This window comes from Numenius arquata, chromosome 8 (assembly GCF_964106895.1).
Source record: "Numenius arquata chromosome 8, bNumArq3.hap1.1, whole genome shotgun sequence".
NCBI lineage: Eukaryota > Metazoa > Chordata > Aves > Charadriiformes > Scolopacidae > Numenius > Numenius arquata.
In genome coordinates, this window is record NC_133583.1 from 38416453 (window position 1) to 38431848 (window position 15396).

Here is a 15396-nt window from a genome sequence, read left to right on the forward strand (position 1 = left end):
TTTAACATAGAATACAAATCTGGGCTATGGATATTCCTTCTAGAATTGCATAAGTAGCTGTACAATGTTTTTTAGAAGTCTGTTTTTCTTAAACTATGCCTGTTTTTCCTAGTAAACTTAAGTAAGCTACCATCTAACTACTACTGGTTTTAATAGATTTGTCAACAAGTATAGCAGTGCTAAAGGGTACTGAAAGCAACTAATTTATACAAATTTCATGCATCTTGTGGCTTGCAGTAGGATTTTTTTTTTGGTACAAATTAGTTATATAACAGGAACGGAAACTATCATGTTCTGAGAGAGAGTTGTGTACTAGTAGTTACGTAGTTTCTGTTTAAAATTCCTGTGGAGGACAGAAATGGATAATACCACACTTTTATTAACAGCAGCTAACATATAATCTTTGTATTAATTATTTTACCCATTAAAACATTTTAAAGAGATTACAATTAACAGTAGGAAATTAAATTAAGTACCATAACTGAGAAATAGCTCATGTTAATCATATTCAATAACAGTATTTAAGCTTTAAAATCTGAAATGACCTTAAACACGTAAAAATTAGTTTAATAATTCTACTGTGGATTTATGGAAAACAAAGCCTGCTTTTCCTAATTAAACCTATTAAATATGGCCTACTTATAAGTCAATAAATGGGTGTCAAACATCACTCTGAGCAGAATTTGAAGCATTCAAAGTTTTCAAAAATGGCCACACTATTGGTATTTTTATTTAATCCAAGCCTTACTGAGAAACAATACAATGAATCATAACAAAATTAAAGTAATTTGCAATTTACAATTAAATACAGCAGAGCCAAGCCTGAATTAGAACCCTTTAAAAATGGATTCTTTCATAATTCTCAATTAAAATTTTAAGAGATCTTTCATCTTTCTTGCCTGTCAGGCAAATCACTATTTGTGCAAATTTAAATACAGTACATTGACTTTAAAGTAACAGTGGACAGATAGTGACGGAAGAAGCATTCAACAAATCTGCTGCATGGTAAGACTTTTTCAGAGCGCAGAGTACATCTACAATAAAGTGCTTTTCTTAATAAGTTACATTGATAATAGTATAGATGTTTACCGAGTTTTAAAGCTTAAATTGCTTAGTAAATAGTTTAATCTCCTTTTATCTCCCTTTACCTCCCCAGTCCCACAAGGCACATTCAAAACACAAGCAAAGCACTAACTACCTGTGAAGGATTAATCTACAATAAAAAGTTTTAAGTGGTAGTAAACTACTGACTAGGTTTGTAAACAGTACCATCCCATTGAATCTCAAGGTTCATGCATTATTGAAATGAGTTTCTGTGGCAGCAGCTTTTTAACTCCAGATTTAACAATCAAGCCAGCTTTCTTGATAATACACTACTGTGCTTTAGTATTTTGATGTGGAATCCCACTTCTTTTGTCACTTGCATGAAAACAGATGTCACATTTGATGCATTTAAGCTTCGACTTGATTTACAGTTAACACAACTGATTAGTGGCTGGTTTAGATCTATTTAGTTGGAGGTTTTTTAAATGGATGTGAAGTTCACCTCTACTGTTCAGCATTACAATGATGTTATGCTCAGTACTCTTAAAAAAAGGTTTTGGTTGCATTAATACATAGTTGGGCTCTTTGGTGGAGGCCTTAGTTTTGGCTTGATAATTATTTTGGCTTGATAGAAGTAATTAGGTTCTGTAAGACTAAAATGGCAGGTAGGATCAAACTGAGTAATTAATTTCTTCAGGTTCATTTAAGACCAACTTTCAGAAGCTTCTTTAGATAAGAAGCTACAAAGTACATCACTGCAAGTGATGTCCTGTATAAAATACTGAAGTGAGACTCACTTCATCACCCTTCCAAAAATGTTTCACACAACTTAAAAAGCAAGTAGTTCCACTAACATCAGGTAGAGCTCACACAAGGTATACGTAGCTAAACATTGTTTTCATACCACAGAAATGAAGCTCTATGAGCAAGAGGCATTCCATTATTTTTCGAAACAAAGATCACATTGAGTTCATTTTGGCTTTAACAACTCTTGCAACAGAGCAAACAAAACCGGAAGTATCAATGACAGAGCTCCAGGTTTTCCTCTTGTTTGTCATTCTAGTCTAGCGTTTTATCACCACCTGCTCATATGCTCCAGATCCTACTCTGAAAGAATATTTGAAAGAAGTTAATTGGAATTGAACTAAAATGGAAACTAAACAGCAAGTATCACAGATCAGCAAGTTTATTGTTTAAAAAAACAACCAAGCAACCAACCTTCCCCGCCCCAAAAACAACAAAAAAAACCCAGCCAAACAGCTAATACCAGAACAGTTAAATGTGAAGGGTAGAAAACATGCGTAATTACCATGCCAGTCGCATGGTTATTTTCTGCATTTTTTTAATGCATATACTACAGTCAAAATGAAGAATGATAAATAATGTTACTGAAAAAGAAGTTACTGTGGGACTTCTCTGTAGTTCCTTAAACATTATCTTTTGGGTACCCCTCCCACCTCAGCTATATCATAAGCAGCTAATACTTTTTATATATGTTTGTACGTAAATAGAGAAATGTCTCAAAAAACAGTAAAGGACAGTCTTCTTACGTTAAGATATAAGAAAAACATCTTCCAGTCTTTTGTTCATGCTGAATTGTAAATGCACAGTTACAAAACTGTTTCATCCCCACATGACAGAGCATAGTGGGTTGTTTTACATGGCAAATTGCCATACTATGTCAAAAATTAATAGGGCAAAGCTCTGCCTTAGTATAATATTCCACCTGGCCTGTTCTGGCAATTGAATTAGGACAGATCTCTATATACTATTGTAGTGTGCTCTGTAGCCATACACATTATCCTAGATAGAAGTTAGTGTGCCCAGTCTGCAAATAAGCCAATAAATTATCTTTTAACCATCAGTATTGGTTGCTGTGTAAAATGTTTGTTTTATAACTTTCAGCACATTATCTGTGCTGATTATATTCAGTCTTTAGACCTAGTTCCAGAAGTACTTGCTGAAATAGTAATGCTATGCTAATTTTGTGAGATAAAGAAAAATCTTAGGAGTTACCCTGGACTACAGAATCACGGTATTAGAACGTATTCTTACATGTTTTTCATGTTTTTTCATCTGAGAAAACTTTTAATGCATTCAGGTCCAGTCACATATCAGAGCATTTGAAGAGAGTTTAGAGAAGAAAATATCTGCCTGGTTCTAAAATAACTACAAGAAGATAATTTGAAGCAGATGATCAAAGGAGAAAGTTTACAGCTACAAACAGTTGAAAGATAAACAAGCCATTGAAACAAGAACAGTGTAGGGTATTGAAACAGAAGGAGCTGGGAGCAAAACTGAAGTGAAGAAAATTAGGTGTGCTATCTGGAAGACTTAAAATTTGATACTCTAAAGGTGGATGTGACTTTCTTCTAGCTCCAGAGAGTAACATAGTAAGTCTGTAGAGCTAAAATTTCAAACTGGGGCCTGTTTCCTGTGTCCATACTGAAACATTGCTCGTATCTGAAAACTTTGGAACTGATACTCTTCAGAACCTCTGAAAGTTATAATTCTTATAGCTGACACATCAGTTTCATTTTGGAACTAACCTATGTGTTTTATTTTAAAACCTGGCAATCTAATTCTTTTGCTGCCTTTAAATGATACAGAATAAAAGATGCAAAGATCAAGAATGTACATACAGAAAAACTGCATTTTTGTTTAGTATTACCTATGGATTAGTTGTTTAGGCTACATACCTGTTAGGTAGATGATGGCTTCCAAAAGAAGTGCTTCCACCAGGGCCCACAAATAATCTTAAACCTTCTTCTATAAAGCAAGGGAATTAACACATTAGCTTCCTTTAACATTGCTCTAGCTAAAATGCAGTCACTTTAAATCTACCAGTTTTGTAACTGATAATTTCAGATGCAAAAATTTTAAGTAAAGAAGAACTAAACTTCACATGGTATAGGTTGGAGGAATAACCTTCCTCATAAATCTGTCCCTACTGTTTTCAGGCTTAAAGTAATTCTCTAAGAAAGTTACCCAAGTCTTGCAAGTGTCTTTTCAACTTCTGGGAGACAGGATGAAGCTGAAAATGTAGTGATCCATAGGCACAGCCCTTAAAATTGCAAGCAACAGGGACTATGAAGAGAGTGAGTTTTCCTATGACCTGTAATGTGCATCCATTTTCCCTAAGCTCCCTTATTTATCTCCATACCTTCTGCACTTGAGTCTAAACTGAAGTCTTGACTCTGGAGTATTTTTTCAACTATATCATCAGCATCAACTCTGGTAGCGTCGACCCTCTTCAGCTGTGACTCCACAGAGTCTTGTTTTACAGGATGTCTGCAAAAATAAATGTATTTAGAGCTCTTAGAAGTCATGTAGTAAATTATGGTTTACTTCTGCTAGATAAGGCTTTCAAAGTTTAGAGTACCTGCAGAGTTTTTCTGATGGTGCATCTTTAACAGATGTATCAATATTAGCTTTGGTTACTTTTGGCTCAGTCTCTTCACATGGCTCTAGAATACTTCCAATTCCTGTCGAGGTACTACCCCCTGAGGTGGTTCTCCTGTGGCAGAGTTCAGACAGACTGGATGATCTAGAGTGACACGTGCTGTATCCTGTTGGGAAAGTGCAGGAGAGTTAAGTTAGGAATGTTGTTGACAGCCAAGGTCATTACTTGTATTTTACCATCCTGAAAGCAGAATTTGTGTTTTGTCTTCCTATAAAGAGACTTCAAAAGCCTTATGAATGTATGGGAATACACCAAGTAGGCAATTTACTTTGGGATTTGTGTTCTAGCACATCTTTTTTGTTCTAAATAACTCTTGCTTCCTAACAATTATAATGACTTGGTGTTATTACTTCCCCTTCAGCTTTTAGAACTTTTAAGTTATTTGTTTTTACACATGGAAGAGGTAAAAAATCTCATTCAGATATGTTGATTGTAGGGAGCTAAAGGGAAAAGCTGTGTCGCATCTGAACAGATAATTCATTGTGCTTTTAAGAGGGAAATTATGTTACCCTCCCACACCTGAAACTCCTAGGAAAAAGCTTTCAACTTCAAACCGTCTTTTTTAAACAAATAAAGTATACTTTATCTTCTGTAGTCTAAAACTGTGAAAGTAAATAAACCCCAACAATTCATAACAAAATTGTCAACAGCTACCTGACAGTTTTGACTGCTGACTTGCATAGCTTGATGTTCTGGAATGTCCACATGCACCAAGTTCATCTGGGACTGAGGCACTCTTTGATGAGACATCTGCAACATATGCAAGTCAGATAATGTTGCTAAAGCCAGCTTTGTTATTACCTGTTATTGCCTGAAATCTTGATTAGACTCAAGTGTTAGATTTCCCAGAGGGATTAGGGACTTGACACTGGTTTTCTACAAGCCCTTTTGAAGATTCAAGTGCTGCAAAAATACCATGTATGTTAACAAATATGCATTCCTTAAAAAAATAATAAATATCATAATATGTTTCTGTCTGAATAAAACAGAGGGTACCATTGGGTTAGAAAGATTTGTGTGAAATGTAGCTTTAGGCTTGTCTACACTGTAGACGTCAAAGACATCGCCATGCTTTCCAGAGTACGACAGTAGAATGGTGTGCTAGATATTTTCTGGCTGAAAAAGTAACCGTGGTTAAGACAACTTAACTTGTGTTTACGGTGGAAACAAATAAGCTGTGTGAGAGCCTGAAACTTGTTTAAAAAAAAAAAAAAAAAAACAAAACAAAACCCAGCACACCCCCAAAAAACCCCCAAACTCCCCAAATTTCAACATGAAATAAAGTATTTTAATAGTATCTTTTTCTATTAGTCTGTATTTCAGAGAAACTAGTTTAGTTTTAAACAATACTTAGAACTTTTACCACACAAAATTTACTCAGTTATGCACATACCTATGATTCCTAAGTTGAAAATCAAGGGCCAAATTAAATGGTCAGTTAAAATACAAATCCAAAGCAAATTGAGAAATGTGCCACACAGAAACAGATTTTAAATGTTAAAAAGAAAGCAGGCTATCAATCCAATTCCTGTTCTTTCTTTACATTAAATAAACTGTGACAAAACTAAAAAGGAGAGATTCCATTGATGTTATCTAGAAGAGCATGTTTCAACAAATAACCAGAAAGGTCCCTTTGTGGGACAACTGTCAGCATCCCTTTAAGATTTGAAGTATTTCGTACATCTCCTTGAAGCTATGAAGCCAGTTATAAAAGAATTGAGAAATTAAGAGCATTATTTTATACCTGCGATGCCCAGATGTACTACTTTTAAGTTTTCTCCACCTTTCCTGTCCTCATGCAAAGATTCTGATTCTCCAGCAACTGCTATAGACATTGCTGTGGAAGGAGGCCTGTAAGGAAAAGGTGGTTAAGATTTGCTGTACTTTTGCTGTAATCCCTCCAAATTCATCAGCCCAGATTTTTCTTTTTAAGTAAGTAAGTTGGCATAATTCATACTGTGCTTCAAGTTAATATGCTTGTAACTTTTTTTCTGAAAACATGCTGCCTAACCCCCTGTTAGAAAAGGGAAAAAAAAAAAAGGACATATTACAGAATCTATCTGCTCAGCCCTCAGTCCTTCAGGCTTCTGGAGATCCTTGGAAAGGCTCTTCCTTTTTAATCATTGGTAGAGTAATATGTGTTTATTTTTAAGTTCATAATTTTTTTTTTAATTGAATTATAGGATAATTTACATGCTAAGAATGCGTATAATTCATGGAATACATGACAAGATGGTATGTTTAAAAAAAACCAAACACGTACAACAACAGTTGGCGTACTCAACTTGTGCACTGTCATGTACTCATGTACATGGCTTTGTTTCATCTCTGTTACAGTACATGAGGAGATTCTGGGCTGATAACCTTCCCACTCCTAACAAAGAGGCCTATGTTACTGTCTCCATGTATTCCCCTCTAAATTCTACCTCCTGCAAAATAAAAAAAAGCATCATGTGTGACATAATTTAAATTTGGTTCTAATTTAAAAAAGCTTTTAATAAAGATTAAATGCTTGTTTCAGATCGTGCCAAGACACAAAAGGATATTTTAGTAAAATGAATAAACTTATAAGTTTGTATTTTGCTAGTGCGAAAGGAGCTAATTAGAAAATGACAAAGTGAAAGTAATCTTCTCTTGCAAGCAAATACAACTAAAATACATTTCAAGATATTACCTACAGTTTTTTTAATGCTTTGTTATTTTTGACTTTGCGAACAGATTTGTGGGTCTGCAAACAACTGGATATTTGTTGACATGTTTAGATTTGACATATTCAATAAATTAGTCACTGTCTTTATGTACAGTAACATATTCCCTCTCATCTTATGTTTCAAAGTAAAGAGACAGAGAAAAAACACTTCTAGAGATACAATACTTGTGGGACTTAACTGCCTAACATCCTTTTGAAAGCAAAAACTGAATGCTTTCAGGGATGTCACCCCAGACCAAACATCAAGGCTTCTAGGCTTCTTCATAAAATATATAGCTGATTGTGAAATTATTTTAAGGTTTGTTTTTCTTTTTACCAAGGACATCTGGATTAGATAAATTTTTTGTTCTGTTTGTGTTGAAAGTTTACGTTCCAGGAAATGGTTATATCATCAGTTTGGAAGAAAATGCCAAGTCTGAATAATTTCAGTTACAGATTTTTTCCTAGGGAGCCAGAAAACTATTTAGGTACTAATTTCAAATACGTTAGTACCACCCAGTAAAGAACAGAAATACATTGTTTTATTCACATACAAGAGTAATGATTAGTTGCCTTTGAGAAATTGTTTATCAGTACCACTGATGTATTTGTTAATAGGTCTGACTCAAAAGTAAATCAAGAGGGGCTACATAACTAGAGATACAGAAAAGCTTTGCCCAATAAACAGATTCGGATAATACCCTCTTACTATTTATTCAGTAAGCACAAAATGAGATTTTACAGTGTGCTATTTTTCTTACTGAAGGTTAGAAGAAGAAAGAAGAAAGGGCCTTTTGTGGTGCAAGGGGACGTTGTAGAGTTCCTGTGCTGAATCATCTGAGCTAGACTGGTGCAGGCAACATTTTCAGATCTCTCAGAAACAATGGTAAGGATACAGCCACAACAGTAATGCACAAAGTTTCTAGTTGCTACAGAAAACAGTTCTTGATGATCCTAATTACACCAGCTCAAAACAGCTAAAACCTCCTAATCATGAGTTACTTCATACTTGTATATCAGAGTGAGTTAGGAGATCAGTGGCGCTTTTCTTGGAGCTGCAGCCTCATTTCAGTTTAAACACAATCTTTTTCACTTAAGGAAGACTTCAGCATATGTTTATTGCTACAGATTAAGCCTGTATGAGATTATTATCTTTCTTCATTGGATTATTCAGAGGTACATTGATTGCCTACATTAATCTGATAAACTGCATTTAACTTCATTTTTTATGACAGTATTTTGAATAAAAAACTGAAGTCAGTGTTTCAATGTAGTAGTTTGTAAGTAAGCACTATATCTTTACCATGGAAGATCTCTTTGATACAACATAAGGTCTGAAAGTATAAATAAAAGTTGAGAACCTACACAAAAAGTTGAGATTGACATAACAAGGGTGAAGCTAGCAATTTTTTTTGGATTGTTTTCCTTAAACTCGTTTTTTCTTTTCATGTGAGAGTTCTTCATTTCCTACTGATCAGGATAATTAAGTTAATGATTAGCAAGATAGTAGTGTTCTCTGGAAATAGGAAGCTTGCCAGTTGTGCTGTTTCAGTTTAGTCATCCACTAAGCTTGGGTGCTTCATAACAAAATAGCTTATTAGCCTAGAAAGAAGGCAACAATTTCATTTTACTCATGACTATGTTTTTCCCTAGCAAGTGTCATTTTTGTGTTCTCTGGTTAGTTACAGGAAGCTTACGTGCTCTAGCAAAACTATTACATTTCCTTAGCTACAGATTAAGGACAATGAAGCCAAAGGATCCTGAATATATAGCAGTGTATTCTCCTAGCTACCCTCCCCCGGCCCAGATGTTACCTCTTGCATCTTTTTCTAAGTTGCATAATGTCTTTGCTAACTAAATATCTGTGAGTGCTTTCTCTTGTACTAAGTTATATCACACTTCTGATTTTAAAAATTAAATCTTTTTAAATCATCTAAGACTTGTGAATAAAAGGAGTAACAGCACATTTTCCAAACACAAGTATAAGTCAGATCACCCCATAACGAGAATATTTATATAAGCTTGCTGCAGAAATAGTTTACCCATAAGTGTTTCTTTGATTATTTTTTTTTAATTACAGATGTACAGCCTAGTATTCTTTGCTTGAAAATACACTAAGTATTTAATGGCAAGGAGAACTATGATACTTCTAATGGTATTTTTACCATGTTAGCCATTATTCAGCTACCATTATTTGTTTGTGCCTTTTTTTTTTCCTTTTAATATTGTTGCCAGATTGGAGAGATTTATAAACGGAAATTAGAAGTGTAATTCTGAACATGGAATGTGTGACCAAAACACTATCCCTCACAGATTTTTTTATAAACTTACATTTTAAAGCATGGGTCTCCAGACATTAGCTGCATGTTGATCAAAACCTACACATTAAGAAAACAAAACCCACTGTAAGAAAAAAAATGAATTGGTCTGTGATACATGGATACACAGTCATGTCACTAAGTTATACTTGCCACGAATCTTACATTTAAGCAAAATAAAATGGCATTAACACATATGCAAACACACACTTATGCAAAAAACTACGTATTTTTTCTTAATACACATGCAAGTAACACAAAATAGCATTTAAAGTAACATAGTTGCAGGAACAAGATTCTGCAAAAGATACATAGATCAAGAAGAATCTTAGAATCATTAATAGTTAAGATGGCTTCAAGGGAAAAATAGACAGGAAATCTAAAAGATTAATGAGCAGTGTTGTTTAAAACAGTGGGTGCTGAAGTATGTTCTTTTCTGAGACTGTTTAGCAAAGTGCTAGCAAGAACTGGTTGTGCTAACATCAGAGATAAAGTAAAACCACAAAAAGTAAATAATGCTATAGGACAACAGTGCATTGAGAATGCTTGTTAGCTGGGCCAAAGCCATCAATTAAAAATCTTCTGAACAAAGTCTATGACTGTCTTAAAGAAATCAGGAAGTACATGCTTAAACAGTATACTCAGTAACATGAGAATTGAATCCTAGTGTCTTGGTAGGAAAGGAAATATCTAAAAAATTTAGTTGTATCATCCTATATGTAATTATTTTCAGGTTTATGCAGCTTATTAATTTTTTTAAGCTCCCTGGAGTAACGGGAGAGAACAGCAGCATGGGTTTCTTGCAACAATGCTCACCAATTGTTACATTGATTACTATCAAATAGAAGAGGAAAAGTTCCAGGAGTCATGGAGGTGTTGAAGCTAGGTTATACATAAATAAGCTAATTAAGAGATTCAGTCTTAGAAAAACTGCACAGGAAGTTGCCCAGTCTTAAAGATATAATCGCTACGTTTATATGAATGTATGAACTTTTTCATCATGCTTCACTATTCCATTTTTCAGTTCCTGTTAGAATCTGAATACCTTTTGAAAGCTTTTATTTCACAGCTATCTAGATCCATTTCAAAGAGTAGGACAAACTATTTTAGACTGCATGGATTTTAATGATTCTCTCTAAACAATGCTGATGTTCTTACTTTAAATACTTTTCCTTCTAGAATGAGGTTCAGCAAATATGTTTTAAATTTAATTAAGTGCTTAATAATACCACTTGTTCTCTGCTTTATTTGTTTAAGTATGATAAAGGAAACAAATTACTTTGAGAATGGAGTTATCTTGTCTTGTATTTTTGGTATCATAACCTTCCAGTAAACAGCGACGAGTGGTATTTCCCGATCCAGCAAATTCTGCTAGATTTAGATCTGCAAATCCCAGCTGTTAAGAGAAAGTTACGAAGTTAGTAGTAAGCATATTACTAAATAAAGGTACTTGCTACATGCACAGTATTGAGTGCCACTCAACAGCAGTTTCTCTCAAATATGAATAAGAGGATCCCCATTAAAGTGAGTGGCCCAAGATAAAAAGCAGAAAACAAATGTTGAGTGCCAAATTCTGCATAGTACTATTTTCAGTTAAGAATTAAAGTCTCAAGAGAGAAAATGAACAGGGGGAGTTTTCTTTATTTTTAAAAGTAAACACATGGAGAAGGGTTTACTTCTATCAACCTTTTCAACATACTAAATTGAAAGAAAAAAACATTCTGGTGGTGTGATATTATATACCTAGTAAACACACTGATCCAGAGTTCCTACACCACTGTGTCACTGTAATGCACATAATGAAATCATGGGTATTAGAGTACTATTCTAGAATTACTTTAAAGGGCATAAAAGGACAAGAAAAGGCAAAATTAGGTACATCTCAATTTACCTTTGCATAGGCCTTTCCTCCTTTTAACTCCTGGAAGAAAAGAACAGACGACATGCTATTAAGCTGTTAAAGATACTGACTGGGTTGCTTTGTTTGTGTTTTTAGAAAAGCAAATAATAATCTTCCTTTTAGCTCAACACACATTTGCTAGGCTGTACTGTTGTCATTTAGAACTTAGTATTAATAATGTCCTCAGTGCAGGCCAGCAGGAGACTGTCATCTTGTGGAGGTGAGGGAGAAGGGCGAGTGCCTGGTGCTGACCAACATTTGACTGTTGCAATGTCTAGCCCCAAAGGCAATAAGTGCTGCATGCAAAATTCTGGTACTTAGCACAGTTCAAGGCTTTTAAGTATATTACTGCTTGCCAGAAGTGTCCACTAAGGACTAACTTTTTATATAAAGACTGATAAGCGATTCCTTTGCTGTCCTACTGGAATAAGTGTTGTTTTCAATAAGATTGTAAAACCCCATTGATTAGTCAAACTAAGGTATAATAAGATTACTATGAAACTTTGACTAGAAGAATACCTGACATGCTTTCAGCTAAAATACGCTTTATGAAGTTTATCAGGCATTTAAAAATTAAACCAAACCAATTCTGGGCCCCTCACTACAGGAAGGACATTGAGCTGCTGGAGCGTGTCCAGAGAAGAGCCACCAAGCTGGTGAGGGGTCTAGAGAACAAGTCGTATGAGGAGAGGCTGAGGGAACTGGGCATGTTTAGTTTGGAGAAGAGGAGGCTGAGGGGAGACCTCATTGCCCTCTACAACTACCTGGCAGGAGGTTGTAGAGAGGTGGGGGTTGGCCTCTTCTCCCAAGTGAATAATGACAGGACCAGAGGAAAGGGTCTGAAGTTGCGGCAGGGGAGGTTTAGATTAGATATTAGGAAGAATTACTTTACTGCTAGAGTGGTCAGGCACTGGAACAGCCTGCCCAGGGAGGTGGTGGAGTCGCCATCCCTGGAGGTATTTAAGGAACGTGTAGACATGGCACTTCAGGGCATGCTCTAATGCCCGAGACTGTTGGTTTGCGTCTGTTTGTGGGTGGGTGTGGTGTTGTGGGTGTTTGGTTTGGTTTTGGTGTTGTGTGTTTTTTTGTTTGTTTGTTTGTTTGTTGTTGTTGTTGTTGGTTGGACTCGATGATCTCAAAGGTCCCTTCCAACCAAGAAAATTCTGTGATTCTGTGATGTGAAAAAGAACAGGGGAAGAGGAGAGGAGAGAAAATGAGCTGCTTACCTTCCGTACAGACACCCTGCAAATGCAAGTATCCAGAATCCCTGTTGTGGCACTGGCACTGATTTTACACATAAATAAGAACTTCTTCTTCCAGCGAACACAGTTGGCCTGTACTACCTCCCTGCAAAGAGAGAACATAAGCTTAGTATCAGTTGCATATACATTTGGGACCATAAAATGCAATAGGACAGCTCAAGAACAAACACTGGTTCTGCTGTTTGTGGACTGGTCACTTCATGCAAAATCTCTTCCAAGGCCTGAATAATCATCATTCTTCTCTTTGTGTAGCAAGACTAATAACCGTTTCAAACCTTGAACACAATATTAGACTTACAGAAAAACTCAACAGCCGTGTTTTTTTGCAAATGAATGAGACTGTGATTTCTCCGGTTTGCCTCAGGAGAGTGAAGTCTTCCTGAACATTAGCTCCCAGGCACTGCCTTCCAAGCTGCTGAGCTTTGGAATGTGCTCATCATACTTTGACGTGCTCATCATACTTTGACGTGCTCATCATACTTTGACAAGTAGTTTTTCAATACAGAAAAAGGGAGTACCATACAAGCAGAACTAGATAAGTTTGATGCCCGGAAAAGTACAAAGGAGATGATGTACAATAACCAGATGCGAAGAAATGCACTTGGGGCAAACAAGAATTCCAGCTACATACTGTGAGCTTGCAATTTGACAACAAAATAAGACAACTAATATCTGAACGGATTTGTTCATTGCAGGAGGATTCCAACCTGACAATATGATGCAGCTGAAAAAAGGCAAAATGTAGGATGCTTTCAGCTATATTAATGTCATTATATAAGGCTCAAACAGAACACATTATTCTGTTTGGGTAGCTCTGGTTGAGCAAGAGCAGACTCCAAAATGAACAGGTACTAGAAACTCCTGTACCTTATAAGAAAAAATTACATAGAATAAAAATACACTAATTCAAACACTTTAGAGACCAAATAACTAAGTCAAATGAACAGTGGTTAGGACCAAAGTAAGGCATAATCAAACACCCATTTAAAACTGAAAATTACAAGGTCTCAAACCACAGAGCAAGTTTCTAGAACACCCTTCAAATAAGTAGGAGCAAAAAAATCTTACTGTATTTAAAGACAAGGTTGGCCAGTTTGTCAGTAACAGGGGACATAAGGACTGTGATTCTGAGGGACCTGCCTCAATGATGAAAAGCTCTTTTCTAGTCCCACGTTTCTAAACTCAGAACTTGGGACTGTGGAGAAACTGTGCTAATTTCTTCCACTGCTTTAATTGTTCAAGTACAGTCTTCACATATTAAAGCAATATTTGTCCTTTTCTTTCTCTTCCATTTTTCTAATACATACATTCCTATGTTTTATATTAACTTCTTAACAGCAGCTTATTATTGAAGATCCAGTCTGGAATCTTTAACAGAGGTAGAATTCCATGTAAGCCGGAGTCAGAGTTTATCATCTGTGGAGAAACGATGAATTGCAAGGCTCACGCAAAAGCTCCTATTTGCTGTGCTAGTGAGATTGCCAGCTACAGTGCTCACTGGCACTGTGACTTCCTAACGGTAGGAATAAACTAGCCTGCCTAAAATGAGTCAGTTTAATGACCACAACAGACTAACAGATTCTGATGATACAACACTGAGTCATATTCAAGCATGTGACCTAAAAGGAACAGGCTCTGTATACCATGAGCTACCTTTTATCCGTTGTGTTTTAAATTGTAAACTTTCCTGTGCTTTGGAAAGAAAAATAAATCCCAAACTGCCAGTATGTGAGTGATTTAAATCTAAAATAGAACCTGAATTCAAAAAAAGATGAATTACTAATAGTTACATACTCTGCTAGAAACAGGCTCAAGCAAGAAGTCGTTAAGTAAAATACAACCTTAAAGGGATATTTGATAACTGCTAACATTTGCTACACTTAGAAGGCCTAGGAATGACTTGTGGCACTTATGTGGTAGTTGCTCAACTCTCAGGTAAAGAAAATAGTCAACTAGATGTCCACTGTCAAGCAGAACACAGCTATCCAAGTGCATGGGTAATTGGGGTCTGCATATTTGCAGGTTTCATACACTGTGCTTAAAGATAATACAGCTTCTGAGAACGCTCTTTTTCTGCAGATCACAGTGGTCCAGTAACTTAGAAATGAAATCTCCATAATTTTTTTCCAAGTTCTTTTTTTCCCCTAAGTAACATTTTGAGCTTATCTGAAAACAAAAAAATAAAAGACCCTCTTCTCTCTTAAAAACACCACCACATCAAAACCAGCTTTTTCATGAGCTGTCCAGCTACAATTTTTTTGTTTCAAATACAGAAGGGATATTTATATCACTATCGTAAGTCATTAAATTCACTGCAGAATCACGGAATAGTTTGGACTGGAAGGGAGCTTTAAAGGTCATCTAGTCCAACTCCCCTGCAATGAGCAGGGACATCTTCAACTAGATCAGGTGGCTCAGGGCGCTGGCCAACCTGACTGTGAATGTTACCAGGGATGGGGCATCTACCACCTTTCTGGACAACCTGTGCCAGTGTTTCACCACCCTCATTGTGAAATATTTCTTATATCTACCTTCTTTTAGTTAGTCTAAATCTACCTTCTTTTAGTTTCAAGCCATTACCCCTTGTCCTATCACAACAGGCCCTGCTAAAAAGTTTGTTCCCCATCCTTCCTGTAGGCCCCCTGTGAGTACTGAAAGGCTGCAGTGAGGTCTCCCTGGAGCCTTCAATTTCTCCAGTGTCCACTTTTGACACAGCCCAG

General features: G+C 36.0%; 1 protein-coding gene across 1 annotated transcript in view; it reads right to left on the bottom strand.

Moving 5' to 3' along the window:
- Positions 1-252: 252 nt before the first annotated feature.
- The window catches only part of EEIG2 (EEIG family member 2), a 29754-nt gene continuing 14610 nt past the window's right edge, over positions 253-15396 (bottom strand). Inside the window, exons 2-11 of the mRNA XM_074152116.1 lie at positions 12641-12761; positions 11406-11435; positions 10794-10910; positions 9528-9574; positions 6252-6358; positions 5162-5257; positions 4427-4613; positions 4208-4335; positions 3744-3813; positions 253-2151 (exon numbers count right to left, since the gene is read on the bottom strand). Of these exons, the coding sequence (XP_074008217.1) occupies positions 2109-2151; positions 3744-3813; positions 4208-4335; positions 4427-4613; positions 5162-5257; positions 6252-6358; positions 9528-9574; positions 10794-10910; positions 11406-11435; positions 12641-12761 (946 nt within the window). The 3' untranslated portion in view covers positions 253-2108. The remainder of the gene's footprint in view (positions 2152-3743; positions 3814-4207; positions 4336-4426; positions 4614-5161; positions 5258-6251; positions 6359-9527; positions 9575-10793; positions 10911-11405; positions 11436-12640; positions 12762-15396) is intronic.